This window comes from Phalacrocorax aristotelis, chromosome 3, assembly GCF_949628215.1.
Source record: "Phalacrocorax aristotelis chromosome 3, bGulAri2.1, whole genome shotgun sequence".
Classification (NCBI taxonomy): Eukaryota; Metazoa; Chordata; class Aves; order Suliformes; family Phalacrocoracidae; genus Phalacrocorax; species Phalacrocorax aristotelis.
Window position 1 is genome coordinate 129,874,826 of NC_134278.1, and position 26,460 is coordinate 129,901,285.

At 48.5% G+C, this 26,460-nt stretch overlaps 1 protein-coding gene across 1 annotated transcript in view; it reads left to right on the forward strand.

Moving 5' to 3' along the window:
- The window catches only part of BUB1 (BUB1 mitotic checkpoint serine/threonine kinase), a 34,222-nt gene extending 15,167 nt beyond the window's left edge, over positions 1–19,055 (forward strand). The window contains exons 18-41 of the mRNA XM_075089653.1: positions 1,156–1,215; positions 1,294–1,438; positions 1,816–2,012; positions 3,022–3,062; positions 3,318–3,424; positions 4,826–4,878; positions 4,987–5,177; positions 6,410–6,570; positions 7,922–8,247; positions 9,135–9,187; positions 9,714–9,851; positions 10,839–10,934; positions 11,611–11,701; positions 12,105–12,186; positions 12,848–13,028; positions 13,602–13,680; positions 14,203–14,426; positions 14,926–15,066; positions 15,714–15,829; positions 17,179–17,340; positions 17,542–17,699; positions 17,793–17,970; positions 18,218–18,324; positions 18,766–19,055. Coding sequence (XP_074945754.1) covers positions 1,156–1,215; positions 1,294–1,438; positions 1,816–2,012; positions 3,022–3,062; positions 3,318–3,424; positions 4,826–4,878; positions 4,987–5,177; positions 6,410–6,570; positions 7,922–8,247; positions 9,135–9,187; positions 9,714–9,851; positions 10,839–10,934; positions 11,611–11,701; positions 12,105–12,186; positions 12,848–13,028; positions 13,602–13,680; positions 14,203–14,426; positions 14,926–15,066; positions 15,714–15,829; positions 17,179–17,340; positions 17,542–17,699; positions 17,793–17,970; positions 18,218–18,324; positions 18,766–18,961 — 3,283 coding nt within the window. The 3' untranslated portion in view covers positions 18,962–19,055. The remainder of the gene's footprint in view (positions 1–1,155; positions 1,216–1,293; positions 1,439–1,815; positions 2,013–3,021; positions 3,063–3,317; positions 3,425–4,825; positions 4,879–4,986; positions 5,178–6,409; positions 6,571–7,921; positions 8,248–9,134; positions 9,188–9,713; positions 9,852–10,838; positions 10,935–11,610; positions 11,702–12,104; positions 12,187–12,847; positions 13,029–13,601; positions 13,681–14,202; positions 14,427–14,925; positions 15,067–15,713; positions 15,830–17,178; positions 17,341–17,541; positions 17,700–17,792; positions 17,971–18,217; positions 18,325–18,765) is intronic.
- The last annotated feature ends 7,405 nt before the right edge of the window (positions 19,056–26,460 follow it).

Consider the following 26,460-nt stretch of genomic DNA (forward strand, 5'->3'; position numbering starts at 1 on the left):
GGGTAAAGCATGGGGAACTGCCTTTGAGTAGGAGCTGCCTTAAGGTAGCTGCTCTCCGACTTCTGCTGAGGACTGGGAACACATGCTCACGGTGACTCTTTTTGGCCACCTGCAGGGTACAGGACAGTTGATGCTCTGCTCCAGCGTATGTTTGAGGCAGAGATACCCCTTGAGGATGAAGGCCTTTCATTTGAAGAGATCTTAAACTTGTCCCCTACTGCTCCTGCACCTGGTAATCTGACTTCGGAGAGCGCTGCGTAACAGGGGCGATCCACGGCAGTCGACGAGGAGGAGCGAGTCTCCAGCGTGTTCCCTGGCTGGCTGCCTTCAGCCATCGAGCTCACGTGCCTGGGTTACGCAGCAGAACGTGCAGCTGACACCGGAAACAGCTTCGTCATGCAAAGGAGCTTGTAAAGTCTCGTATGAATGTTGGAACTGGAACTATACTCTCATGGGAAAGCAGAGGGAGGGTGGGTGTATCTGCCTCTCCCGGCCAAGTAACGGTGCCGTAATCAGTATGTTATGAAATACCTACTACTTGTAACTGGAATCTTGTATTGCAGCACTTTTATATGCGTGTATGGACCGATGTAAGGTGAATTAAACAGCCCTTGAGCACACCAAAACCAGCAGTTTGCAACCCTGAGCCGGGCTCTGCGGGTCGGCACGAGCTCCGCCCGGGGCAGCCCGGGGCAGGGGGCGGGGCCGCGCCGCCCGCCCCACCCAATGGGCCGACGGGGAGGCGGGCCTTTCTTGGTGATTGGGGTGTTGGCGAGACGGACCGGCCAATGGGAGGGCGGAACGGACCGGCCAATGGGAGGGCGAGGCGTGCTGCCGGCACGCCTGCGCGGCGGGTTTGAATCGTCGGTAGCGGTTGGTGAGGGCGGGCGGGAGATGGACGGGACCGCGCGGTGAGCGGGGGCGCCGGGGCGGGGGGTGCTGAGGGGAGAGGGAGCGGTGTAGGCCTCGGCCTTGGTCTTCGCCCCTACCGGTCCTGAGGGGAGGCTTGCCTGCTGGGCCTGAGGGGATGCTAACGCCTCGGAGGGGGCGGGCGGTGCTGAGCTCCAGCTCTGGGCCTTTCCCGGCCTGGGACTCCGCCCAAAGGATTTCCCTCCTTCTTCCCCCCCCGGCCCATACCTTCCCTTTGCCTTGCAGGAGCTACGAGGCCCAGATACAGAATTACCAAGGCACTGACCCGCTGGACCCGTGGGACAGGTCAGTACACTCGTGGTTCAGATGTCAGTATCGCTGCTGAGGTACGGCAGGCTTTTAACTTGCTTGAGTGCGTTTCAGGTACGTGCAGTGGATAGAAGGATGTCTTCCCCTTCAAGAAAAACAAAACCGCTTGCCCAATCTCCTGGAGCAGCTTGTGAAGATATTCGTAAGTGACAAGAGGTACCACGATGATCCAAGATTTGTTAACTGCTGCATTAAGCTGGTAGGTATATGCTTTTTGGGGAATTAAGCTAGCCTAAAAATCCAAAGCCGTCCTATTATTCTGTAGTTCCGTGATTGCAAAGAGCTGTGGGAGGAAAAGGAGCCCTCGGGGGTGTGGTGTGGAATTCATATGTACTGTGCTCTGTAGCAGCTCTGAGAACTTCTCAGTCTTGCTGAAGGATAGCATTTTTTTTTTTTAAAGCTGTGTTATTAAGCTGTTTAGCTTGTGAGAGGTATCTTATTAACTAGCTGGTTTTATCTCTAGAAAACAATGCTTTCTTAGAATGGTAACTAAGAAATTGTTATTGGAGTTTGTTTTTTTTTTCCCTTAAATGTTTTTGAAAGTGCTTATGGCTTATGCAACTTTATCTTACGCAGGCAGAGTTCATAACTTCTCCTTGCCAGTATTTTGACTACATGTATGGGCAGGGAATTGGAGTAAAGTCATCCAACTTCTATGTTGCTTGGGCTCAGCAGCTTGTAAAGGAAGGCAATGTGCAGTGTGCGGGAGCTGTCCTTCAAAAAGGACTTCACAACCAGGCACAGCCACGAGAGAACTTGCAACAGCTGTACTGGTAATTCTGATGCATCTTTTACTTGTTGAGTTACTCGAATAGTGCATGGTTAATTTTTTTTCTTGTGTGCACATGCCCTGTGCTGTAGCAGAAGTAAATCAGCGGTTATTTTTGTGAAAGGCGGATGTAAGCTTAAAAATACTTCTTTGCTCCTTAATATTTGTTGGATGTTTTGGAGGGTGTATTGAGAAAAACTGTGCTAGAGTGTCTTAAGTAGGGCCCAGAAAGAAAATACCTTCACTGAATTGATTCGTTTCCTGTTCAGAGTTTGAATCCACTTAACAGAGACTAAAGATGCACAGCCTGGCCTGCTTCAGGCAGCCTACCCTGGAAACACTACACATGAGCTTCACTACTTGGGAGCTTGAGCAAGCTGACCATGTTAATGACACTCGGCTTTTCAAGTTAGGGACACCTGTATGCTTTCCAGAGTGTATTAATTGGCTGTAGCTCACCCTGTAGCTGCCTCTGCTTCTGTTGACACTGCTAGTTGAATGCATACTTCTGCTGCTGCTGCTTGATTTGGGCCCTCCTTGATTTTGGTTTGTGGCCATAGCTGAAACTGCAGTGGAATCGGATGTCAGTTCCTGATCTGAGCTGGATTTTTTATTCCACCTTAGGGATGTGTTGGCAATACTGCATATATCTAGTTTCTTGTGTTTATCATGCAGTACTTAGCTGAGAGCAGGTGCCTGTTGGAGTTTAGTGTTTAGCTGTTAAAAGCACTAGAGATGGTGCTTATCATGATGTTTTTCCTCTGGTGATGATAAAAAAAGAACCCAATTTCCATGTACTGCTGCCTATTGCAGGCTTTTTTTATGTTTGTGAATGTGAAGCCAACAGGATATGTCCATATACAGTAATAACTGTCCTGTAACTAAGCTGGACTCCGTAGTGTCACGTTTCCTGGTGTCGATAACTGTACAAGGAAAGCAGATGTTCCTGGCAGGTGGGGAGGAATGAGGGACAGATGACTTAACGATAATAACTGATATTTCTTGTAATTTAGCTGGCTGCAGAATTATGATCCTCGGAATCCTCCTTTGCAAGGTGAGGCCAAAGGTATCTGCCTGTAACCTGTAGCTCAATTAAATGCATCTTTTACCTTGATCTGTGAGTTTTGTCACTAAAGAAAACCAGTTTCCTGTAGAAACTGATTTTTATTTTTTCCTGGCTGTATTTAAAATTCTTAAGGGGAGTGTATTCAGAAAAAGGTATTAATTTACAATGCTTAAATTTATTAAAAATTCATAAATGAAAAAATTATTTCTACTTATTAATGCAAACCTATATTATCTGCCCCAGGTGCTGCTGTTATAAAACCACTTCAAACTTCTCATGCTGTGAATCAAATGGTTCCTCGAAAAGGTGTTTCAAATCTTAATGACTCAGCATACACTCGCAAAAATCAGGTATGTGACTATTAATAAGCAACATAGACATTGTGAGGACTCCATGTTTTTCCCCACAAAGCGTAGATCGATGAGCTTGACTGAATAAGATATACCAGATATAGTTAGTATAGTTTGTCTCAAACATCACTTATGTTTTTATGCTGTAAGCATCACATCTTCATAGAAATATCTCAGTTGGGAAGCAATGGGACACAGTTTTTAGTCACCTGATACGTTTCCAGAATCACTGCCAAAAAGCGATCCATCCAGCTGGTTAACATTCTTTGGAGGAATATTATCGATAGATTCTGTGCTGGTCATGCTTCTTGGAGATTGCCTACACTGAATGGTGTGAAATTTGAGTTAGTTCTTAAATACGCTCTTTAAGAATGAATAAAAGAGAATGCCAGAGGAAGAAGAGAAGTTTCTGGCTGGTCCTCAGTGGGATGGTGCCTTCCTGCAGAAGTCAGTCTGAGCTGGGAAATAACTAGGAGATAGATGACTCTATCGCAGTTCACGAGCCCCTCTGTAGCTTGCCATGTCAGTCTCTAACAAGTTCCAGCTGAGGTTCTGCTCATAGTTTGTGGAGGTCTTGAGTTACCTTTACAGTCCAAATCCCACCACCCTGTAGTTATCTTCTGTCACCCCCTCCCCCACAATAAAACAACAACAAAAAAAAGCTGAGTTACAAGAAGTTTGGTTTTTAAGTACCAGAATGCAGCAGTCTCGCTCTTCTGAGGTTTGGCAAAGCTAGTTACGATTCCTCACAGCCTTTCTGGCGCAGTCAGATGAAAGGTGAATGGGGAGTGAAATTAAAGGCTGTGAAAGACTGTGGGTAGGAAACTGATGTAGCCTTTCTCAGCTTGGTTGTGTTTTCTAAAGCACTCGTCTCTCTCTAGTATTCCCTGCAAACACTGAAAGGCGTCTTGGATGATGGAATAGAGCTTAAACCTTACTATGCTGGCTGCCTGTTCCTTCCCCCTGAGGTTGGATAGTTTGTCAAAGAAACAGCAAGAGGCCACCCAGTCTGTTCTTAACAAACCCAAGTGATCCATAACTTACATTCTCGCTTTTTGGAATATGAACTACCTGTTCAGCCAGTTCCAGCATCCTTCTGGACTGCAGTTTCCAGAGCTACGCATGTCTGTCTTTGTTCTCTGGGATCTTGTTCATCTTCCAAAGCTCTCAGAGACTATGGCAAACTGTTGTGTGCTGATTCTTCAGGATGAACTTCCCCAGGCTCTGATGACTTGTGGAGCTCTTTCCGATCTGTTCTTGCCATGCTCACGGTCTGAATTGTCACCTCTTCAGTCAGAATTAAATATTAGGGGCTTCATGGTTGCTGGTCTTGTCAAAATGGATGGTTAACTATAATATTGGAATTCTTTTAATTTTTTTATTTCCCCTGCTCTGCTTTAGGGTCCTGATCCTGCTGGTGCTCAGTCATGCTCTTCTGGTGGAAGAGAAGAAGTGTAAGTGTGTGGGGTCTTTTTTTAAAGTCACACTGTGGGAAAACTAACGTGCTCCCAGAATAAGTCCAATAAACTTGAATAGAGCCTTTTCTTATTTTTTTCTCACAGAAAGTATGTTACCTACCTCTCCAAATCTGAAGTTCTTCCTAAGTCGTCGTCTACTGTTGTTGAATGTGAGCAGATCGCAATGTATGATAAAAACCTGCTCATGTGTGAAGGCTCTGAACTGTCATTTGAGGAGCTAAGAGCCAAGAGATACTTCAAGAAATATGAGCGCCTCAGAAGACAGCAAGAATGGGGTATTCTTTTCTTTCCATCGAGCTATTTCAGAAACATTCTCATATTCTTGGAAAACTAGTACTTGGCTGCATTCATTTCTTTTCAACCTCTCTACTGAAGCCTGAAAACTTTCTCAAAGCCCAAGTTAGCCTCCCCATATGGAAACAGGGTGGGGTGAGCCTGGAAGCAACGGGTAACATGCCAAATGACTGGCATCGATAGTTACTGTTTAAGCTCATCCCTTGAGTTTGTCCTTTTCAAGCCTAGATTTTCATATAGAGGGTGGCATTTCTTCTGAGGAAACGGGAGGAAGGTGTGAGCAGCTCTTTGCAGTACTAGTTCTCTGATGTGAGCTCTAGCTGTGGCTCTCTGCAGCCTGTAATTCAAGATTGAGAGTATCTTGGTTCCTGTCGGTAGGCTGTAATCGGGGAGAACTCAGGGTATGCTTTAAACTGTCATATACATGATGCCATGCTTTGTCCGTGGCCCATGTCAATCAAAGGCATGCTGCTGCAAAGAGTGACGCTGTCTTCACTTTGCCTTCTTGGCAAATGTAGCCGTGGGACGCCCCTCGTGTAGACAGTGGTGGCATGATTGTAGCTGGGATGGGTTCCAGGCGAAGTTCATAATTAGCAAACAAAGGTGTTACCTCTGAATGATGACGTTTTAGAGAAGTAGGGGGACTTTCAAATAGACAAGTCTCAGAGAAGCAAAACAAAAACTGAGTGCAAATAAAGAGCAGCTGCTCAGAAGTGGGTTAGTTGTGTATGTGTGACATTTATGGGGGGAGGAAAGTTGCTGGATGAAAGAAGTAGTTATCTCATTTGGTAAAGGAAGAAATGGATCAATTGCAGTCAGTGGAAAAAGGAGAGATTCAGTGGGAGGGGAGATGCTAATGCGTTTTTAAAACAAGTGGTTGCATCTGGCACCACAAGTACACACCAGGTGAGAGGTAGGCTACCCTGTGAACTCTGCTAAAAAGCATTAGGGCTGCTGCTGGTTGCCAGGCCAGTGCTGAGATAGTGCTGTGTAGCCCTCCCGTGAGGGATCAGGACTGAGGGGTTAGACACCAAGTCCTGTAAGAAATACCTCCTTCTCCCAAACTTATGCCTCGACATCTGAAGATCGTCCTGCAGTTGCACAGACTGTATATATCTAAATTTTAAATTCAAGCAGCTTGTAATGTCTGTGTTGAGAAACTCATTTGGATACTGATTAACTGTTTCACTTGACATCATTGTTTAATCCTTAGAAGAAGAAGAGAAAGACTCCATAAGGAAAAAAGAGTCTGCTGTCCTTGAACTGCAAGCCCTGCAGCAGAAGCTGGAACAGCTCACCCAGCTCACCAAAAGCTTGGAGGAAACTAGACTGGAACCAGAATCTGCAACATCAGCTGAACCAAATAAGACAGTGGTAAGTATGTGCTATGATCAGTAGGAGCAGTCTTCATGAACTCACCCAGCTGGCGGCCGGTCACAACTGCTGTTCCCCAGGGCTCGGTGTTGGGGCCAGTTCTGTTTAATACCTTTATCAATGATCTGGACGAGGGGATTGAGTGCACCCTAAGTGAGTTTGCAGGTGACACCAAGTTGGGCAGGAGTGTTGATCTGCTCAAGGGCAGGAAGGCTCTGCAGAGGCACCTGGACAGGCTGCATCGATGGGCCAAGGCCAGTTGTGTGAGGTTTAACAAGGCCAAGTGCCGGGTCCTGCCCTTGGGTCGCACCAACCCCAGGCAACGCCCCAGGCCTGGGGCAGAGGGGCTGGGAAGTGCCCGGCGGAGAAGGCCCTGGGGGTGCTGGCTGACAGCCGGCTGGGCATGAGCCAGCAGTGCCCAGGTGGCCAAGGAGGCCACCAGCCCCCGGGCTTGTGTCAGCCCTGGTGTGGCCAGCAGGAGCCGGGCAGGGATGGGGCCCTGTGCTCGGCCCTGGGGAGGCCCCACCTCGAATGCTGGGCTCAGGTTTGGGCCCCTCGGGACAAGGAGGGCCTTGAGGGGCTGGAGCGTGTCCAGAGAAGGGCAGCGGGGCTGGGGCAGGGTCTGGAGCACAAGTGTGCTGGGGGGCGGCTGAGGGGGCTGGGGGGGTTTAGCCTGGAGAAGGGGGGGCTGAGGGGAGCCTTTCTCGCTCTCTGCAGCTGCCCAAGAGGGGCTGGAGTGGGGGGGGGTGGGGTTGGTCTCTTCTCCCAAGTCACCAGTGACAGGACAAGAGGAACCGGCCCCAAGCTGCGTCAGGGGAGGGTTAGGTTGGATATGAGGGAAAATTTCCTTATTGAAAGAGCGGTCAGGCGCTGGCACAGGCTGCCCAGAGAGGTGGGGGAGTTGCCATCCCTGGGGGTGTTTAAAAGACGTGTAGAGGTGGTGCTTAGGGACATGGTTTAGTGGTGGGCTTGGCAGTGCTGGGTTAACGGTTGGACTTGATCTTAAAGGTCTTTTCCAACCAAAATGATTGTATGATTCTAAGATTCTATCTCACAAAATTTAACCATACTTTAGACAGTAAGCAGAGTAGGTTGTTAACTGAATCTGGAAGTTCAGGCTGCAATACCTGGCTAGTATAGATATCTGGCATAACTTCAAATACTTGATGAAATACACTTTAATTTTTAATCCCAAAGATTTGTTTTTGCTTCTCCGCGATTTAGTTTTAGTCACATGTAAAAGTTCTCTTATGCATGAAAAACTGTTCTAGTTTTGCAGAAATAAAAGGGGAAATGGCAATGGCTGTACTTGGGGGGGCTGAGTGTAAAAAGCTTTTTTTTGTCTCTAAAGGTGCATCCACATGTGACACCCAGTGCAGCTTTACAGCAAAACTGGACAGCATCTTGTCAAAATTCAGATCTGCAAAACACCCTGGTGCCAGACCAGCCTCAATCAAGTACTTTATCATCCGCTGCTCTTAAACTGCAGTCAGTGAAACCCGCTGGTCACCAGATGACATCAACCTCCCTGTGGGAAGTAACATTTAAGAAGGATGCCGTCAAAACTCAGCCTGAGCTTGGAGAGCTCCAGAACAGTTCTGTGCACCCTCCGTTCAATGTTTTGGCTCAGGAACGGGCACGTCCTGACTCAGCTCTTAACTGGAGTGTTGGAGAACAGTACGTATAAACAGGCTAATTCTTACTCTGCAAATTCTGCAGTCTTCCATATCTACACTTCAGCTGAGAATCAATTAAAAGTCCTCTCATTCCTCTGAAAAAAAATCTGAAGTAGCCTGTGGAAACCAATATATAGACATAAATCAAACCTATATAACTTACAGTCCTCATTTCAGTTCTTAATTCCTTTCACCCTGTATTTTCGTTGCAATAACTATGAGGAAATCCAGTGTGTAACTGAAGTAATTATTCAGTGTTGCTGTCCCTGGCATACCTAAAATAAACAACGGGACATGCTTAGCTCATGCAGGTCCCATACATTACATCTTGGCCACAAAGGTCTCTAGAGAAGAACAAAAGCGCTTGTATTTGTCTTCTGCACTCTTGCTTGTGGGACTTGGCTAATACAGGAAACAGAACTGGGGGGCAGAGGGAGAAACCTAGGTTGGCAAAGCAAGCACGGCTGCATAGGCTTGGCCGACGAGGAAATGGAACCAGTTATCTTTCACTCATATTATGGGAGTTACTCGGAGGCAAACTGTGTCCAAAAAGAGTATTTAATGCCAGCATTTTAGCCTTTTTAAAGGACTCCACTGCCTTTGAGGTTTTATACTTATTGGCAACTGTATGAGAAGCTCTCTGGGGGGCAGTATCTAATAATATTCTAAAGGATCTCTCACTTGCTTCATTTGTGTGACTTCAGAGTCGTTCATGGGGGGAAAAAATAGGAACACTAGCTGCTGCCTGTCTGGGGTGTTTCCTTTGTTTTAGACCGGGAAAGGCCTCCTTAACTGCTTAGAGGGTAGTACTGCTGAGTCCTGAACTGAGGCTGGAGTTTAAATGGTAGCTCTTATTTCAATCTTATGTTCTTCATCTCTCTTTTGAAGGCACCCTAACAAGAGATCCACTGGACTAGCTACTTCTGTGGATGTGAAAGAAGGTAATAAGCCAAGTTTTGATAGACTGATGCTATTGGTATGACTGTTATTGGCTGGGGCTCAATAGCATGTGGCTACTAGTTCCAACCCTAGCTAAGCTCTCTGACTTTCCTGCCTCCACTCCTGCACATTTGGGCAATGTCTCTATATCCCTTCCATGTGGCCAGTCCCTGTTTCCACCTTCTGTGCAACTCCTTTTTGTTTGAGCTCGGTCTGGAGTTCACTGTTTGTCCTTGGTGGCTTCCTGCCTGCTTGACATTCTGTGTCAGAATAGATCGTTCCTGTGAATTGAGGATGGAGTCCTCGGAGGCCACCCAGCTGCCCAAGGTCCCTCTTGCCCTTCAGGGCAGTCTCCCTTGGGGACCTGCCAAGCAGATCTCTGAACAAGCCAAAATCTGCTCTCCCAAAATTCTGGGTTGTCGTTCTGCTACTCATCTTGTTTACTCCTCTTACTAATGTTTTCCTCACTACTGAAATGTAAACAATCCCAGGCTACTTCAGGAATGATCTCACTGTTCTCGTTTGTAGCATCTAGAGTCGGAAATTCTTCCTTTGCTTCTGGAAATGCTTCTCAAGCTACCCCAAACACCTCACTGGGAGGAGCAATGCAGGCAACGCCGTTCAAAGTGCAACCGTCGCCTACGGTTCACACGAAAGAAGCGTTGGGTAAGCAGCTGGAATAATGTGCTAGTTGCACTGGAGTTCATGGGGTCTTGCCCGGTAATTCTAGTGGAGCCAAATCTACAAGGAGGCTATCTAGTGATGGGCATGTGCACCATTCAAAGAGGAAAATAAAATCAAATTTGTACTTTTCTCTTGCGATCGCTTGGATGACCCAAAGCTTTTGACCAGAAGTAGATGCTTTAATTAATAACATCCCAGAGCCACATCCTGTAAACTCCTGGAGAAGTCACCAGCCAGGCTTCTTTGGGCAGCATGTTTTCTGAGCTGCTCGTGTCAGTACTGCCAGGGACTCCTGTTTCTGAGGTGATGACCTGCAACGACTAATGTGGAAGAATGTTAGGAAGTTAATAAGTTACCTGTGGCTGACATTGAGCTTCCCCCAAAGCTGAAGCAAGGGTGACTCATGCACAAGCTCTTTGATTATTTAAAGGACATAGTCGATTCTAAACATTGCACTTTCAAAATCCTAACAGGGAAATTGCAATTGTATTTCTGATGTCAGATGTGGAGCAATAATATCCTGATACTGTTTTATCCTTTTTGTACTCTTCTGCCATGTTCTTCTGTTTTGATAGAAAACCTGTTAACTGCTACCATGTAGCAAACAGCTGCAGCTGAATATATAGCTGTAAAAATAATAATTAAAGAAGAGCTTGTGATATTTATTAGTCTTCCAAATAACTAAGCAGAAAAAGGAGAATTTACTCCTTTAGGAGAACTTGAAATCTCATCTTGGAGCAGGGCGAAGGCCATGGCGCCAACAAGTATGCGTTGGCCAAGTCAGATCTTCCTGTGTTTGTTCAGCTGTCTGGAGTGTTTAAATGCAATATGAAGGAATAAGTGGTTATTGGCACTTGACAATTGATAATAATTAATCGGCATTTGATTTGACCACCACACAATGGAAGAACCTCTGAAAATTTCTTTTACTGGGGGTGATTTTCTTGTGGTTTTTATTTCTTTGTTTAGGATTTCTCTTGGATATGTTTCAAACACCAATCTTGCCTGAATTATCTCCTCTTGAAGAAAGCAAGGAGCAATTTGAAGTCTTTTGCAGAAAAAGTGGTAAGTACTACTTATTGTTTCACTCCATGATATTTCACTCCTTTATTTCCTGTTTACCCCTCCCACTGGTCCTTGGAATTTTGAGGCAGGTGGCGTTTGATTAGGTGCAGAGTGACAAAGCCAATTCTTTCCTGATAAAGAATTCAGTTTACTGATGGGTTCTAAATTTTTATGCACAGTCTGGGAACAGCAGAATCACTTTACTGTTAGCACGCCTGTTAATGTGTGTATTAAACGTGTAGCTTCCCTGTAGAGATTTCTCTGGTATTTAAACCCTAACTTTGAAAAGGGCGCAGCTGGTACTTCACGAGTAAAGCTTTTCCTAAAATGTTTTGCCTGCTGGGTGTTAGCATTTGAATCGCCATCTTAGCGTAACAGTTAAAATTGCAGACCAGACAGCAGCAGTCACTTACAAGAGTGAGCACAGAGAGATTTCACAAGTGGTCAGATGCAGCCAAGAAGGCTTCTGTACTCCTGCCAGTCCTGGTTTTGAGATGGAAAAATCTTCCCCATTTCCAAGAGCTTATGGGAGAGATTAATTGAGTGGCAGTTCTGAGGGTGCTTCTGGTCTAGCTAGACGTAGCCATGAGCATCAGTTGCCTGGTTAGGGGAGAAAATGAGGCCGTCTGTCATCTTCGTTGGGTGAAGATAATGTTGGTTATCTTCTATTTTTAAGAGCCTGATGGAAGTCTGAAAGCTACTGTTGTTGCCCCTGTCACGCCTGCATTTTCCATCTTTGAAGATGAGAATGAAAAAGAGAACAGTGGGTAAGGAGGGGAAAAAGTAACATCTGAGTTCACTTTATTAAGAATTACGTATAGGATTGATTCTATTCCATATAATTTTGCCGTGACTGTATTTGCTGTATCAGGGTTGGCCTGAATACAATCACTAGCAGCTGTGTGGAAGTGGCATGAGAAAGCTGTAGTTGCTTTTCTGTGGAATTGCGCAACTTTCCTGTTTGGACAGTGTGCTTGAGATGCTTAATTTTCTGGATGACTGTGGGTAGCTCGTTTCTTTGATCTACCGCAACTTCTTTGAGTATCTGCAAATGGGTTCTTTTAAAAAAATCCATTAAAAAAAATATTAAAAGCCACAAGTCTTTGTTATGATCAGTCTGCCTGGGAAAGTTTCTGGGGAAAAGCTATTCTAAACTACCTGTTTTGTCAGGATCCCACAGCATAAAAACAAGCCAGAAGAGCCCAGAACGATTGGAGAACGTCCCCTGACTGACTGTACAGCGGGTACAGAAGTGAGTTGTTTTGTCTTATCACAAGAATTAGCCTTGAAAATGGGTTACATAGTTATAGGGGATACCGGAGGCGGCTGCATTTACCTTTGTTCTATCCCAATCCTGTAACATTCTTACGAATGATACCTAGCTCAAGTCTAGATACCCTTTCCCACTTCCTGCCAATGGGATGAACTTTTCCAGTTAACTTTCACAAAGCTTCTAGGAGCTTAGTAATGGAGACCTCTAATCTAGCACAAATCCGGCTACAGTGGGTGTGTAGATTTGGCATCTGTTTGGGGGAGGAAGGACGCTGAGCAAGAGACACTTAATGTTCTAATAACAACCTAACAGTTTTCATAGCCAAGGAGATGCACAGAATTCAGGCTGCTTGGATGTTAGTGATCACCAAGTGATGAGATGGGCTTTTTCAGACTCTTATGGCAATTTTTCGTTGTCGAGCATTTTGCGGGGATATTGATTATTCCAACATTCAGCTCTGTTACAGAACTGCAAACCTGTGATTTAGGTTATATTGCTGTTCCGTATTTTTCTAACTTTGACACAGGCAGACTCAACACTACTGAAACTGACTCCAGAGGCTGCTAGTAGGTTACAGTGCAGCTCTGGCAGGATAGGTTTGGCTTAGTTTTAAATCTTCTTATATTTTTTTCCTGTGTAGGAAGAAACAGGGACACCGGAGTTCTTGAGGGATGATTATACGGTGTGGAATGTACAAAGTAGTAATAAAACATTAGCTCCCAGCCCAAACAACACAAGAGACTTTGCACGAGCTGCCCAGCTTGTATCAACGCCGTTTAGTTACCTGTCGGCACATCCGCGACAACCTTTGGAGGACAAAGGTAAAATAACGAATGCTTCTGCTTGAGAGCAGCTAATTCAGTACTAAACTCCATTTCTCTGCCCTAGTTACCTCGCAGGCCTTGCCAAATGCTGCATGGGTACGGCTCCCGCTGCTGCCACTTCTGGGTACAAACTCTGTGCAAGAACAGCAGCCGGGAGCATGGGCTGGCCAGCACATGAGCCTTCCAAGGATTTTTAACTGGGGGGGGGGATAAGAGAGGGTGGCAAGGGACAAGAGACTTTGTGCTGTGGAAGTGCTGGTTTGAACTGTTCCAAGGGGTTGTAAATAGTCACAAAAACTGACTGAAGTCCTGGTACCACCTTCTTTGGGAGGCACCTTTATGCTTGTCTGCCCCTCTTTAGGCTTGGAGTACACTCCCGAAAGAAATCAACCTGTTGCCTTTCCTTATATATTTTTAAAATAGGCTTGTTCAGTTCTAGCTCTTCTGATAGCTTAGCAATTTTCGCAGCTTCAGTGTGACTTAGCCTCCTTGTCTTGGTAAGAATACTCTAAATGTGCTTGCCTTTGGGGGAAATAAACACTTGCTATCGTTGCTGCTCCCTTTGTTCAGCCTGTGAGGATGACTTGCCACAAATGGATTTGGAGTACTCTGAAGAACTGCACAAGCAGACAAAAACGAAGAAGCTAAGGTATGTCGTGACTTGCTGAGAGTTTTCAAGGCTTGAGAGCAGTAGGCAAATCTATGCCGCAGCAGGCAGGTCTAGCTATGCCGCTCTTGAGTCAAGTTTTCCAAGTAAATCTGGAGCTGACTTATTTGTGTCAGGCTGACTCCGCTTAGCGTGCACCTCGGCACTTTGCAGCGTTACGTGAACCTGGTTATGGTGATAATGCCCCTGAAAATGCTGCTACAATTTAGGTTTTCTGACACAGATGAATTAAGTTTGTGATCCAGAAAGTTTTAAGGGGGGGGTGGGGTGTATACTGCTTTCTTTTCAATATGGGTTGGACTTGTTGGCCAATGACCTTGAAAGTCTATGGGTAGCATGTTATGACCAGATCTTATTCTCTTAAGAAATGTCAGTTTTATTCATCTTAACATTGGTTATGGCCAAAGTTGCAAGCGCAGACGTCTGACACATTTTTGCTTACTGAAGATGCAGAAATACCATGGCAGTACTGTCAATTAATAATAATTTGTTTTAAATATGTAGCCCTGCTCTTAAACATGTTGCAGAACAAGGGGAGTTTCAAGGAAATGTCTTGAAACAAGGAAATGGAATTCAAGGACTTGCTACAGCTGCTTCTCAAAGGTTACGTGAGCAGACTGGCACGAGCAGAACTGAATATTCCTTGTCCGTTGGGGTGGACAAAACTCCCCATGAAAAGCCGCCTGGAGCTGGGCAAGACAGGACAGCCCGGAGTGCTAGAGCCGCAGGTACAGAGCATTGCCTACCCTTTTCTTCCATCACGTCCGAGGCCGGAGCGGTGTCAAGTTCTTGCGGCAGCGCTTTGTTCCAGCGTGGAGGTGGTGGCTGCAGGGAGCAGACTGCCTTGTGGCTCCTGCAAGGAGATCGCTGCGTTATGTACAAGTGATACAGGGAAAGACAAGTGTGGGTCGTACGTGTATTACCTGATGCTAAAGGTATTCTGAAGTACAGAACTACCCAGGAGTGCCTAAGGGTTCTTCGCTAGCTGAGGCTCAAATACTTCAGAAACATCTGTCATTCTGGGCAACTTTGACAGGGAAGACACATAGGTATAAAAACTGGATTGGCAGAATTGAGGAATACTTAACTTTGCCCTCTGACTTTGGTGGTGTTCGGTTGGGTGGTTGGATTTTTTTTAAATCAGCAGTAATCATTCAAATATAAGCTTATGTTACCTCTTTGAAATGACACTTTTATAGCTTAAATATTTTCCTTCTTTCCACGAAGTCCTTGTTGAGAACCCTTGGGATAAGGAATTGATTTGCAAATTCTTATCAGAGCTTCCTAAACCACTCCACACCTATGCCAACTACTTTGAATGGAAATCTACCCTTCCATCCATCAGACTGAAGGCTGAACTCCCACTGGGTAAGAGCTGCTTCAAACACTTCATTTTAAAGCATTTGTTGAAGATTTTCTGGGAACCTCTGAAGTATTTTTTTCTAATTCAGTTTACTTGCACATATATCCAGAGAGCTTACAGATTATCTAAACCCCAGATTTGAAATTAGACCTGTTTTCTTGTTTGCCTTTCGTAGCATAAGCCACAACTTTTTGATTAGGCATTCTGAGTAGGCAGTTTTCCCTTCCTAGTAATCTGTGACACAACTCTCAAACTTTGTATAGAATAGCAGCAGTCCTGTGTCAACAAAATCTGTATGACAGTAATTGCAACATATTTGTATGACTTAAACATTAGTGTTTGCTTTTTTTAAGGCATGCACTTTGGAATTTGATTACTTCCAGGGAGTCAGACTAAAACAGAAACATTGATTTTTTTAATTTTTTTTTTAGTATGCGGCACTTTGCAGCACTCTTGTTCTCAAGGCTCTCTTCTGTGGAAAGGCTGGCCAGCAGGAAGAGACCTGTAGAGAAAAGCCAGCATTGGGGTTAAACCAGTAACTTGTATGTGGCTGGTGCTTGCTTTTATCTCTTTTTTTTTTTCTCATCCGAGTGGTGATATCTCTTTTCTGTGAAGTTTGTAAGCTGGGCTTAATGTTGTTCATCTCTTAAAGGTTCCAGCTCATTCCATGTGGACTGCTTGGTTGGAGAAGGAGCTTTTGCTCAAGTCTATCAGGCTTCCATTCTGGATGCAAGTAACCCAAGAAACAACCAGAAAGTAATATTCAAGGTAATTCACAATAGCCATGCTGGAAAACTGTGGAGTCTTATAGTAACGACACCTACCCTGGGTAGATTCTGCTGAGTTTTCTTGTTCATAAATACAAAGCAAAGCTTATTGGTCTATCCTCAAAGCCACGTTTAGACTGAATCCTGTGACGTCTGATTCATTCTGCATGGGAAGTTATTTATCCTCTTGACTTGGCTTGCCTCTTCATCTTTTCTTTATCAAGTGGTCACAAGTATCCTAAGGAGTAAGCATTACAGCCGGGCTGTCTTTCTCAGCTGAACAAAGGCAGCTACCTGTGCTTTTCATCCACAGCAAGTGAAAATGTGTGTGGATTGGTGATAAACCGCTCTTGCTGCTAGATCGCCCCAAAAGGGCCACGCTCTGTTCCGGATACACGCCCGCTAGCTTTCCACAAGCACTTTCACACTTTGTGCAGCCAGCCTGTGCGGTGGCAGCTGCCTGTTATGTAGGCTTTGCTGGGTGATACCTCTCTGGTATTAACAAAACACACTTGTCTCGATGGTGGCTGTAGACTGAGCAGTTCCCTCTCTGCTCTGCCTTCCGGGCTGCCTCGGTGCAGGAATGAGCAACAGATGATAGCATGTGTTTACATCAGAACCGCTGCCAAGAGGAAAGTCTGCGCGACTGCGAGCTCGGCTTAGCCCAGCAGGGTTGTACTAGGTCATGCGTCCCTGCATCTGCTGCTGGCTGGGAGGGCACGTGCAGGGTTACTAGAGTCTGGCTGAAACATGGTGATGTGTTTGAGCTGACGCACACGCACCCCCCCTTTAGCCTCTCCACATCGGATCTTTCTTCCTACCCCTGGAATCTTTTTGTGGATCTCTTCTGCAGCGTTTAATCTTTCAGCAAAAATCTTTTTAGTGTAACACATTAACTTTCTAGCTTTCTAGCATGCAAAGGTGACTTAACGGGGTTTTTTTGAGCATCAGGTATTCGATGTAGCAGGGGAAATAGTAGGGGAAGGAATCGGAATGGTTTTGCTCTTTTGACTTCAAAAGCTTTCCCTCTCACGGAAAATGTCTGTTGCCAGCAGAAATATCAACGTTGCAGAAAGACTGACATTTGAAATAAGACAAAAGAGCGCACGAGCCAGAATGCAATTGTGGCGTGTAATTGAAGTCTTGATTCAAGAGGATTAATCGTTGAGTGTATTGACCTGAGGTTAATTGCTGTAGATTTATTTGGTCATTGCTGTATTTTATTTGGTCAGGAGGAAAAATGCCCAGTCTGCCAGCAAAATAAAAAACCAAACAAAAAACCCCAACCTGAGAAGAACTTCTGCTTTAATGCTAATAGATTTTCCTAGCAAATCAACTTCTTGGTTACAGGTCCAGAAGCCTGCCAACCCTTGGGAGTTCTACATAGCAACACAGCTGGTAGAAAGGCTCGATCCAAGTATACGCCATCTCTACATCCACTTTTATTCTGCTCATTTCTTTCAAAATGGAAGCATTTTGGTTGGTGAGCTCTACAACTATGGAACGTTGCTAGTAAGTGTAATCAGCTGATGCTCTGGAACATCTGTATTCTTTTTGGAGTGCTATTGTATTACAAGATACAGATGTCTCCTCTACTCTGCCCTTCGTGGACCTTCGTTGTGAACGTATTCTGTGTTTACCAACACAGACCTGTAATCCATATCAAGTTGTTTCCGTGTAGCTGATGGTTCTTTGCTATCTTTTGGTTTACAGAATGCCATAAACATTTACAAAAAGCTTCCTGAAAAGGTGATGCCTCAAGCACTTGTCATCTACTTCGCTGTAAAAATTCTTTATATGGTGGAAGAGCTCCACAGCTGCAAAATCATTCATGGGGACATTAAACCTGACAATTTCATACTTGGAGAAAGGCAAGTATTTCCCTTTGCTCCCCGAGATGCCAGCATATCTCGATCCCTAAGCCTTGATACTTACACGATCGCTTCTTGTCTCCGTGGCTGAAGGTTTCTGGACAACGATACATGTGACATAGATGGCCTCTCTCACGGCTTGACGCTCATTGACTTGGGCCAGAGTATAGACATGACGCTCTTTCCCGAAGGAACGGCGTTTACTGCAAAGTGTGAAACCTCCGGATTTCAGTGTATTGAAATGCTGACGCAGAAACCGTGGAACTACCAGGTATGAGGTTGCATAGACAGCCTGAGCGTTCGGAGCTCAGGGCGTGCATCTGGCACGAACAAATGGAGTAGAGAAACATTAGGCTTTTGCGCTGGAGTGGTAGCTTCGGCTTATTGCTTTAAAAACGCGATCCTGAACCCTCTTCTTCCACTCCTTGCCGTACTGGCTCCATAGAGTGTGTTTTTTCAGCTGATTTTTAGTGGTCTCCGCAAATTTCTAATATGAAACTTGTTTATACTTTGTTTAGACGGACTACTTTGGCATCGCAGCAACGGTTTACTGCATGCTCTTTGGTACCTACATGCAAGTGAAGAATGAAAACGGTATCTGGAAGCCTGAGGGAGCCTTCAGAAGGTTGGTGTCCAAAAATCTTCTCGAAACCTTCCCTTGTCTAGAAAGATGTGTCATTACACCAGGTTGGTTTGAGGTTAGTTTACCACAGCTTTCGGCGTTGCCTGCACGTGCTTCTTGATACCCGAAAAACTGGGTTCGGCGCGTGGGAACGGCGTCGTAGAATTCACCGCCTTAAGCACAGGAAGCATTTCAGCAGCGCGAGTGGCGAATTGCACAGCCTCCTCAGCTACTTTGCTGCCTGGAAGGAGGAAACGACAGCTAACGAGGAAAAATCCCACTGGTTCGCTAAGCAGCGTGCCACAGCGGAAGCCGCGTTGTGTTACAGCGCTGTCTGCAGTTGCTCCAGCCTCTGGCTGGGGAGCGAGCGGGGCAAATACGGGAAATAGTGTTTTAACAGCTCAAATTTAGACTTTTTTTGCATGTATTCTTGTTCCTTTGCAGGCTTGCCAATGCCGAACTGTGGAAAGAGTTCTTTGAGAGCATGTTAAACATCCCCAGCTGCCACAGCCTGCCTTCTCTGGGAGTTCTGCGCAAAAGGCTGAAGGACTTATTTTGCAAGTCATATGCAAAGGAGATAAAGTTCCTTCGGAACAGACTTGTTGTGTTGCTTATAGAACACAAACGGTCACGAAAATGAGCGTCTCATTTGCACAGTGACCGAGGACTGGCGTTTTATTGATGTGAAATGCTTTTTAATGACTTGTTTTAAAAATAAACGTTCTTAGCGTTAACTTCAGGAATGACAACGTGCATCTTCCTATGCTTTTGTGGGGGGAAAAAAAATCACACTGAAATGACTTGTTCATTTAACGTGTCCAGTTTGAGAGGCATGGGCGTGCTGGAGACGGTTGTCATAATATTGTGTATTGCAAGGCGAAAGCTGGTAAAAGGTAGTGTATGGATGAAGTCCCTGCTTTCGGCCTCCCCGGGGCTTTTTGAAGAGGCCCGTTAAATCACTCGTGCCGAAGGGGCCTTGGGAAGCCGGCCGCCCTGACCCGGCGGCAAGGTCAGCGCCGAGTTCAGGCTCGGGCTCTGCAGAACGGCGAACAGAGCCTTCCGGGAGGAGCGAGTTGTTGGAAAGGGGCATGGAACTCTGGACCGAGGCCCCGCCATCGGGGAAGACTCCGGTGCCTCTTCTGAGAGAAGGGACGGCAGCAACGGGAAGGGAAATGGCCTGTAATGCGGGCTACGAGAGCGTGACTGTGGGTAGGTTTCTACACCTGATCAGGGGAAACACTGCTCGGTAGGTGTAAGGGGGACAAGCGTTCTGCAGGTCGCTTCTCCCAGAAAAGCCCCTGCAGGTAAATAATAGGAGGAAAAGCTGCTTTGAGTCGGTGACAAGACAAACGTGCGGGTAAGCGACAGCACTCCCAGCGCAGTTCTTCGAGGCCTGGGGCTCCTGCAGTCGCAGCCCTCCTCTTCCCTGTCTCCCAGGAGCTTCTAGGTTGAAAGAAACCGTGGTTCGCAGATTAGATCTACGTTAGCTAGGGCTGAAATCACCCTCACCCTGTCCGTTAAATTCTCTTCTGACCAGCCACAACATAATTATTAGAAGGGGAAAACCAAGCGGCAATTATCTCCTTACTGGAATTGAAAGGGCTCTTTTCTGGTTGTTGTGAGGTTTTGTTTTCCCTCGCTGTGGCCAAATGTTGTGGAAATACTCTGGGAAAAGGCCAGGAAAGCATTCCTTTAAATGTGCTCCCTATTCCTTTTTATCTACTTTTATGTGTTTCTTAATTACAGTGGTTATACGCCAACGCACTGAATCGCTGCTGCCTACGCACGTCCCCCACTTGAGTTTGCACGAGGTTAGCTTGATGGTGTAGCTAATTTGTTAAATGTTGAATGTCAAAATAACTTGAGTTACCTGAATTACACCAACTCCAAAGAAATATAGAAGGGTGCTGTGGGGGATGGATGGCACCTCTTGAGCTCCCCTTGCCATGGAGTGACTTCTTTCTTTCTCTGCATCTTCCAGCATTGCTAAGATGAGACTTGCAGCTAAAACTAGTCTCTGTGACCTCTGTGGAGTCACAGCTTGCTCGCTTGGGATGGCTTCTTCACTGGGCCTGACCTGACTTCCCCATCCTCTTCTGCAATTGCGAGGAGCAAAACCTCCCCTCCTCCCCGCCCCATCTTGGGGCAGAAAGTTGTACCGCAGCTTATTGCTGCCTTCGCTCGAGCCTCTCTGGCTGCCAATGGATCTCAGGGAACAAATACCTACGGGGCTTTGCTCCTGGCGGGCTGGCGCTGCAGCACGGCTACAGTGCATGCTTCGGTGGCGCTCCCAAGCCCTTCGCAGCGTGCCGTTATCCCGATGCTGCTTGCGGTCGCGCTCGTGCAGTGCCCTGGTTTATAATCCTGTGACACGGAGCCAAGAGAGGACATTTCATCAGCAGAGCCCCAGGGGGAGGTGAGGGCATTAATTTTATTTGTGCATCTATCCACAGGAGGGAGACAAATAACAGACTTTCATAAATCTCTCTGCTTCTCGCTGTATTTTTCCTCTACTTAAATTTTTCAACCTGAAAACCAGCCAGGGGTTGGGTAGGTGAGCTGAGCTAAGCCCAGGCTGCCGATACAGCCCAGGATGCCGAGGAAGAGCGGGGACGCTGGGTTCGCCACACGCAGGGACGGGTGGCTTGGTTTTTGTAGGGTTTGCTCTGGCCTGGGGGTCGCAGAGGCGAAGGTGGCCGCCCAGCGAGGCGGGATCGCAGGATGCTCTGCGTGCAGGGGGCCTGGAAACACTTGTTGGGTTGGTTTCATAAATCCAAGTGCGCCACAGAAAAGCCTGTGACGGCAGGAGGGGCGTCGAGCCCAGCCAATGTGTCACTTCGGGCAGTTCACTTACACTGTCTGTTTATCTGCTCCTCCTGGGTCTCGCATCGGGGTCTTGCTCTTCTCCATGCTGCCGGCAGCAAATCTGCCCCCACCAATGCATCCCCACAGGCTGCACTGCTGCGTGCCCAGGCTCCGCAGCTGCCTGTCCACCTGCCTGCAGTTTTGGGAGACCTGGCAGCACTTCCTCGCTTTGGGAAACCTTTTCCATGTCACGCAGCAGTGCGGGACGTTTCCCTCTAGCAGCAGGGACCATCTCCCTGCGGCTGGGGCTCCTCTGCCTGCCTTTATGGCAAATAACTCTCTAGTTATCCTTTAATGCAGCCTGCTCTGCCTCTTGTTAGGCTTTCTGTGGCATATGGAAAAGCCTTTGGCTTTGATACGAAGCAGCTGGTTAAGAAGTCAGCTGGAGCAAGCTGCACTGTGAGGCAGATCAGCTGGAGAAACCTTGTAGCTGGTGGAAATACAAACATTCAGGGCTGAGGTTAGGGTTTTTTTTTTTCCCCCCTTTCCTCCTTCATCTCATTTTCTTATGAGCTGAGCTAGAGCCAGCTGTTCTCTGTCCAGGCAAAAATCTCTGCCAGGCTTAAGTTTTTATATATAGAGTAAATATATATATATTTAGTTCCTCATCTCATAACACTGTGCCGTATGCCGCTCCGTAAAAAAGAGCGGAGCGCTTTTTGGAGTGGCATATGACACTGCATTATGAGCATGATGGAGTTTTTACCCGTGTGTTTACCCCTAATTAATGCTAATTTCTGACTGCTCCCCCCCCTTGGGGTAGTGATTTTTTCAGCTGCGGTACAGGTGTGTCCCCGCCAGCTGTGCCGCCAGCCGGGCGGGAGCATCTACAGCTTAAATGTCAGCCCCCCTGCGAGTGGAGAAGGAGCTCGCGTGGGTGTAGGAGTTTCACATCGTTATATATGGTAGATACCTGTTAGCTATAACTCATCGTGCATCCCTCCTCGCTTCGCAAGTGTCCCGCCTGCCTGCAAGCACTGCTCCTGCTCAATGGCCAAGAGCATCCCAGGGAAGCTGGGCATGGGTGTGAGCTCTGAGGATGCTCGCAGGGATGCACCGGGTGCAATTTTTGCTTGCAAGTGCCTTGGTTTTATCATCCTGGGCTCTTAGTTTTGCTATGAGTGATTATAGCTGAGCCCCGGTGAGGAGTGGAGGTTTGAGCTGGGGTAGCCGGTGGGAATGGCTAAAGGGATGCCCCATGCCAGCGCAGGGTCAGGTTCAGACTGCCTGTGCCCAGTTATTTTCCATCAAATAGCCTTAAAGAGAAGCCCCTGTTCTGGGCTCCTGCCCCCTGCTCCTGCCATCCCCTCGCACGAGCGTCCCATGGGGAAGCAGGAAGGATAAAGGGTAAAACCTTCCCAGGAGGGGCTGGGTGGCGTGACGGCCGTGGGAACAGGTCCATGGAGGGACGACCTGGCGGGGTGGAGGCTCCTATTTTCTAACTGATTTTAAAATGAGCTGCTAAAAAAGAGCTTTGAAAAAAACAACACAAAAACCCAAAACCCCAGCTGGCGACGCTGATATTTCCTCCTCGGCGCGCGCTGAATCCACACTGATGAAGATCTCTAGGTATCCCCAGAGTCGCCCTTTAGAGATAACTCATCTTGGGGCCTCCACCACCCACACGGAGAGGAGAGATTTCCTGGCGCGTGGGTGGCTCGCTTTTCTTCTGCAGAAAACCCAAGTTTACTCACTTTTCACCCTTTGCCATCGTGTCACGTCTCGGTGGCAAGCCGGGGCCCCCAGCTGGGGTCTGGCACTTGCTCTCTCCCAGGTGCTCCATCGCTTGCTGGTGCCAACCCATTGCCAAATACCCCCGGGCCAAGCCCTTGCTGCCAGCAGCATCTCCCTACTGTCGCTTGGGGGAGGCCAAATTTCTTAAATGCAGTTTTTAAGGTGTTAAAAACCAAGGCTGAGGTTGTTAAAAGTGGCAGGCACCTCACTAATCAGTTAGACGCACGCTAACGAAGCGGCGGTCCTTGTTTCCGTACAGGTGAGGCATTAATGTCACCCAAGGCAATGACACTCAGCCCCATCAGGGACAACAAATAACTTCACTCAGCTTCAAATATCCATTAACCGTGTAACAAATTACCTCGGGCCAGCAGGGAATCAAAGCGACAGCCCCCGGGGGACACCCCAGCCCCGGCCCAGGGACCACTCAGGTCACGACAGGACCGTTCTCAGCCCCCCCCGCCTCTGGGAGAGGCAGCTGCTGCTGCTGAGGGACTGTCCCTTGGTCTGTCACCCCATCACCATCACCCCTGCGGATGGGTGAAGAATAGTGATACCCTGCATTCAGATGGTTCTTTAACAAGCGTAGATATACATATATTTAAAAAGCCCACCTATTTTTATATCTATAACCTTTGCGTGTTCGCAGTAGCCACTGGGGACACAGAGCAAGCTGATGGAGGAGTAATGGCTCTGGTTTGGTTTGGTTTGGTTTGGTTTTTAAATTTGGTGGCCCAGTGCTCACCTGGGACGTGGAGGACCTGGGGTTGGTCCCCGCCCGGCACAGGGGCCGTCGGAGCTGACGAGTGGGGAAGGTGATGCCCGCTCACCCCAACGGTCACCCTTTGGGTGGGGGAGGGGTCGGGGTGGGCAGGGTTTGGAGCTTTTCGGCACCGGTGACGTCACCCGCAGGTGCCTGAGCCCAGTGGCAGCTCAGCGCACGTCCCACGGCTGCTCTCACCACATCTGTGCCCAGCTGCCTGCTCCGGTGCAGGCTGCCGTAACCCACGTGCACCGCTTGCTCGTCCCGCTCCGCCGGGCAGCCCGTCCATCCCCGAGCCCCTCCAGCCCTCCTCCCTCTCCCCCCACAGGAAAACCTCCTCGGCTCCCGCCTCTCCCTTCTTCCCTGGCCCCTGTGCCATCTTGGAGGCGCCGCGGGTGCTGCGCCTGCTCCTGCGCTCCCGGCGCCGAAAGCTGGCAGCGCTCGGCAGAGAGCGCGGCACCGCGCCGCGGTAAAGGTCAGGCTCCAAACCCGGCTCAGATAAAGCCTCGTATTTAAGGCATGTGGCTTAAACTTGATTTTATCTGCTAGCGCTGAGTGAAATAACATTTATCACAATGGGTTGGAGAAGAAGAAGAAGAAGTCATTTTTTTCCGTTGGTGTGTTGTATAATTAAAAATGGGTTTGGTGAGCAGCTGCTTGTCGGGGGTGTGTTTTGGGGGTTGTTTTTCTTTGCGATACCGGGGGGGGGGTTCGGCTTGCTGGGGCTGTGCCGGCAGCGTCGGAGGTCCTTCCTCCCCAGGCGGGCGCTGCGTCCTTTCCTCCATCCCTCCTCCCTGCGCACTTCCCGGTGGCAGTGAGGGTCTGCTGGGAGAGCGCGGAGAGAGGGCTGGGTGGGAGATGCAGCCGACGCCGCGGCAGCACAGGATCCCCACCAGACTCATTATTCATCCCTCTCCATCTCCCCTCTAATTTCTCCCTTCTAATTTCCATGCGGGTGACAAGAAGGCGCCCCACGTCTGGTGGCATCTCCGCAACACGGATGCCAGCGGGTCCGAGGGGAGCTTTGCTAATTGGCTGTTAGCACGTGCGGGTGCCGCAAGGCGAGGGCTGAGATGTGGCATCCCCGACCCAGCATCCCCGAGGGGCCGGGGTATGGATGCTGCAGGGACCGAAGCGGCGGTGAGAGGAGGGTTTGCAAACTCCACCTCTCCCCATCCACGTCCACTGACGAGTGCCGCGCCGGACTGCCAAAAATTCGATGACCTTTGGGATGTGGCTTCGGTGCAAATACCTCTTAGATGGTTCACAACAATAGGAACGAGGACAAAGTCGAAACAGATTTGTTCCAGGAGGCTGGTGCTGTGATTCACGGGGGGGAAAATGCGCTCAGAAAAAGAGGGGGTGAAGCCAGTGGCTGTCGTGACTCTCCAAAAAATCACGGGCAGACGTGAGCCCTGCAAACCCACCGAAATCGCCAGCTTAAATTTAGGTGTTTGAAAGGACAGGCTGTTCTTGCACAACGCTTTCCCCATCACCTTTCTGTTCACATGAGCCACCCACACAGAAACCAAAATGAACGAGGAGGAGAAAATAGACGCAGCATCTGCCTGCTGGCCCCGTGCCCCCCAGCAGCCCCGCTGCCTCTGCAAGCGACCCCCCCTCGCTCTGCCACAGCGCCATGGGCCCCCCGGGACGCTCCACAGTCCCTGATGGAGGGGCAAAGCCTCGGGTGACTCCTGGCACCGAGGGGAAGTGCTCGGGAAGCGGGTGGTCCCTCGCAGAGCCGTGCTGGCTCTGTGCCACGGGTACCGCTGCCAGAGGGCCAGGAAAGGAGGCGCAAGCTTAATTTTCAGCCCCTGGCCACTGGGACCCCAGTGTGGAAAGGGGATGGCATTGCCAAGCTGGCAGGAGGGAGCCTCAAGCCCTTCCCTTCTGCTGCTGGTCCCTGCCTTCAAATTTTTCCCTAATAACTTTTCCTAATAATTTTCCCAAATTATTTTTTCCTGCACAAACACCCGCAGGCCCTTTTCCTTCCTGTCCCATCGGAGCGACACGAAGGGGATGGGAACACAGCCGCTGGAGCTGGAGCGGCTGGTGGGAGGGCTGCCAGGGATGCTCCGGCAGTGGGCAAGAGCAGCGTGTTGGACCATCCCGGGCCCTTGCATATCAGCCGCGTGCCGGGCTGCTTTTGGGGCTGGGCAAGGGGGTTTCGGCCCTGGCACCTCTTGCAAGGGATGGTTTCCAGCCCCAGTGCAAGATTTTGGGGGCCGGAGCCACCTTCCCATCTCTATCCTGGATGGATCCAGCTTTGCAATCTATCTAGAGGAATCAGAGCATTCTCCCCAGCTCTCACCGGTGGCGGCGAAGTGCCAGCGCCAGCAGACGGAGCAACATTCATCACGGAGGGCAGGGTGACCCCGAAAGCCGGCAGCACATTTATCATCCAGGCGCTCGGGCGGCACACGACCCCGGCGGTGGCGAGGAGGAGGCATTTGGGCTAACGAGCCCTGCCGAGGCCGGCGGGGACCAGAGCTGCTTCCCCGAAGGTTTGCAGCAGGGCCGTCGCCTGCAGCCCATCTTGGCACCGGTGGCCTCGGTGGAGGCGGCAGGGCAGGGGAGCCCCGGTCTCGGCTGATAAAGGCACACCCTCACGGCGGCAGCTGGGGGACAAGATGTCCCGAGGCGCCGCAGGCTGCTTACCGAGATCTCGGCCAGCACAGCTCACCCGCGGCAAGCCAGGCTGCTTCGCTGGGGCTCCTCGGGGTTTTGCTGGGGCTTATTTTCATTTCCCCAATAAAATCCCTTCCCTTGCAGTG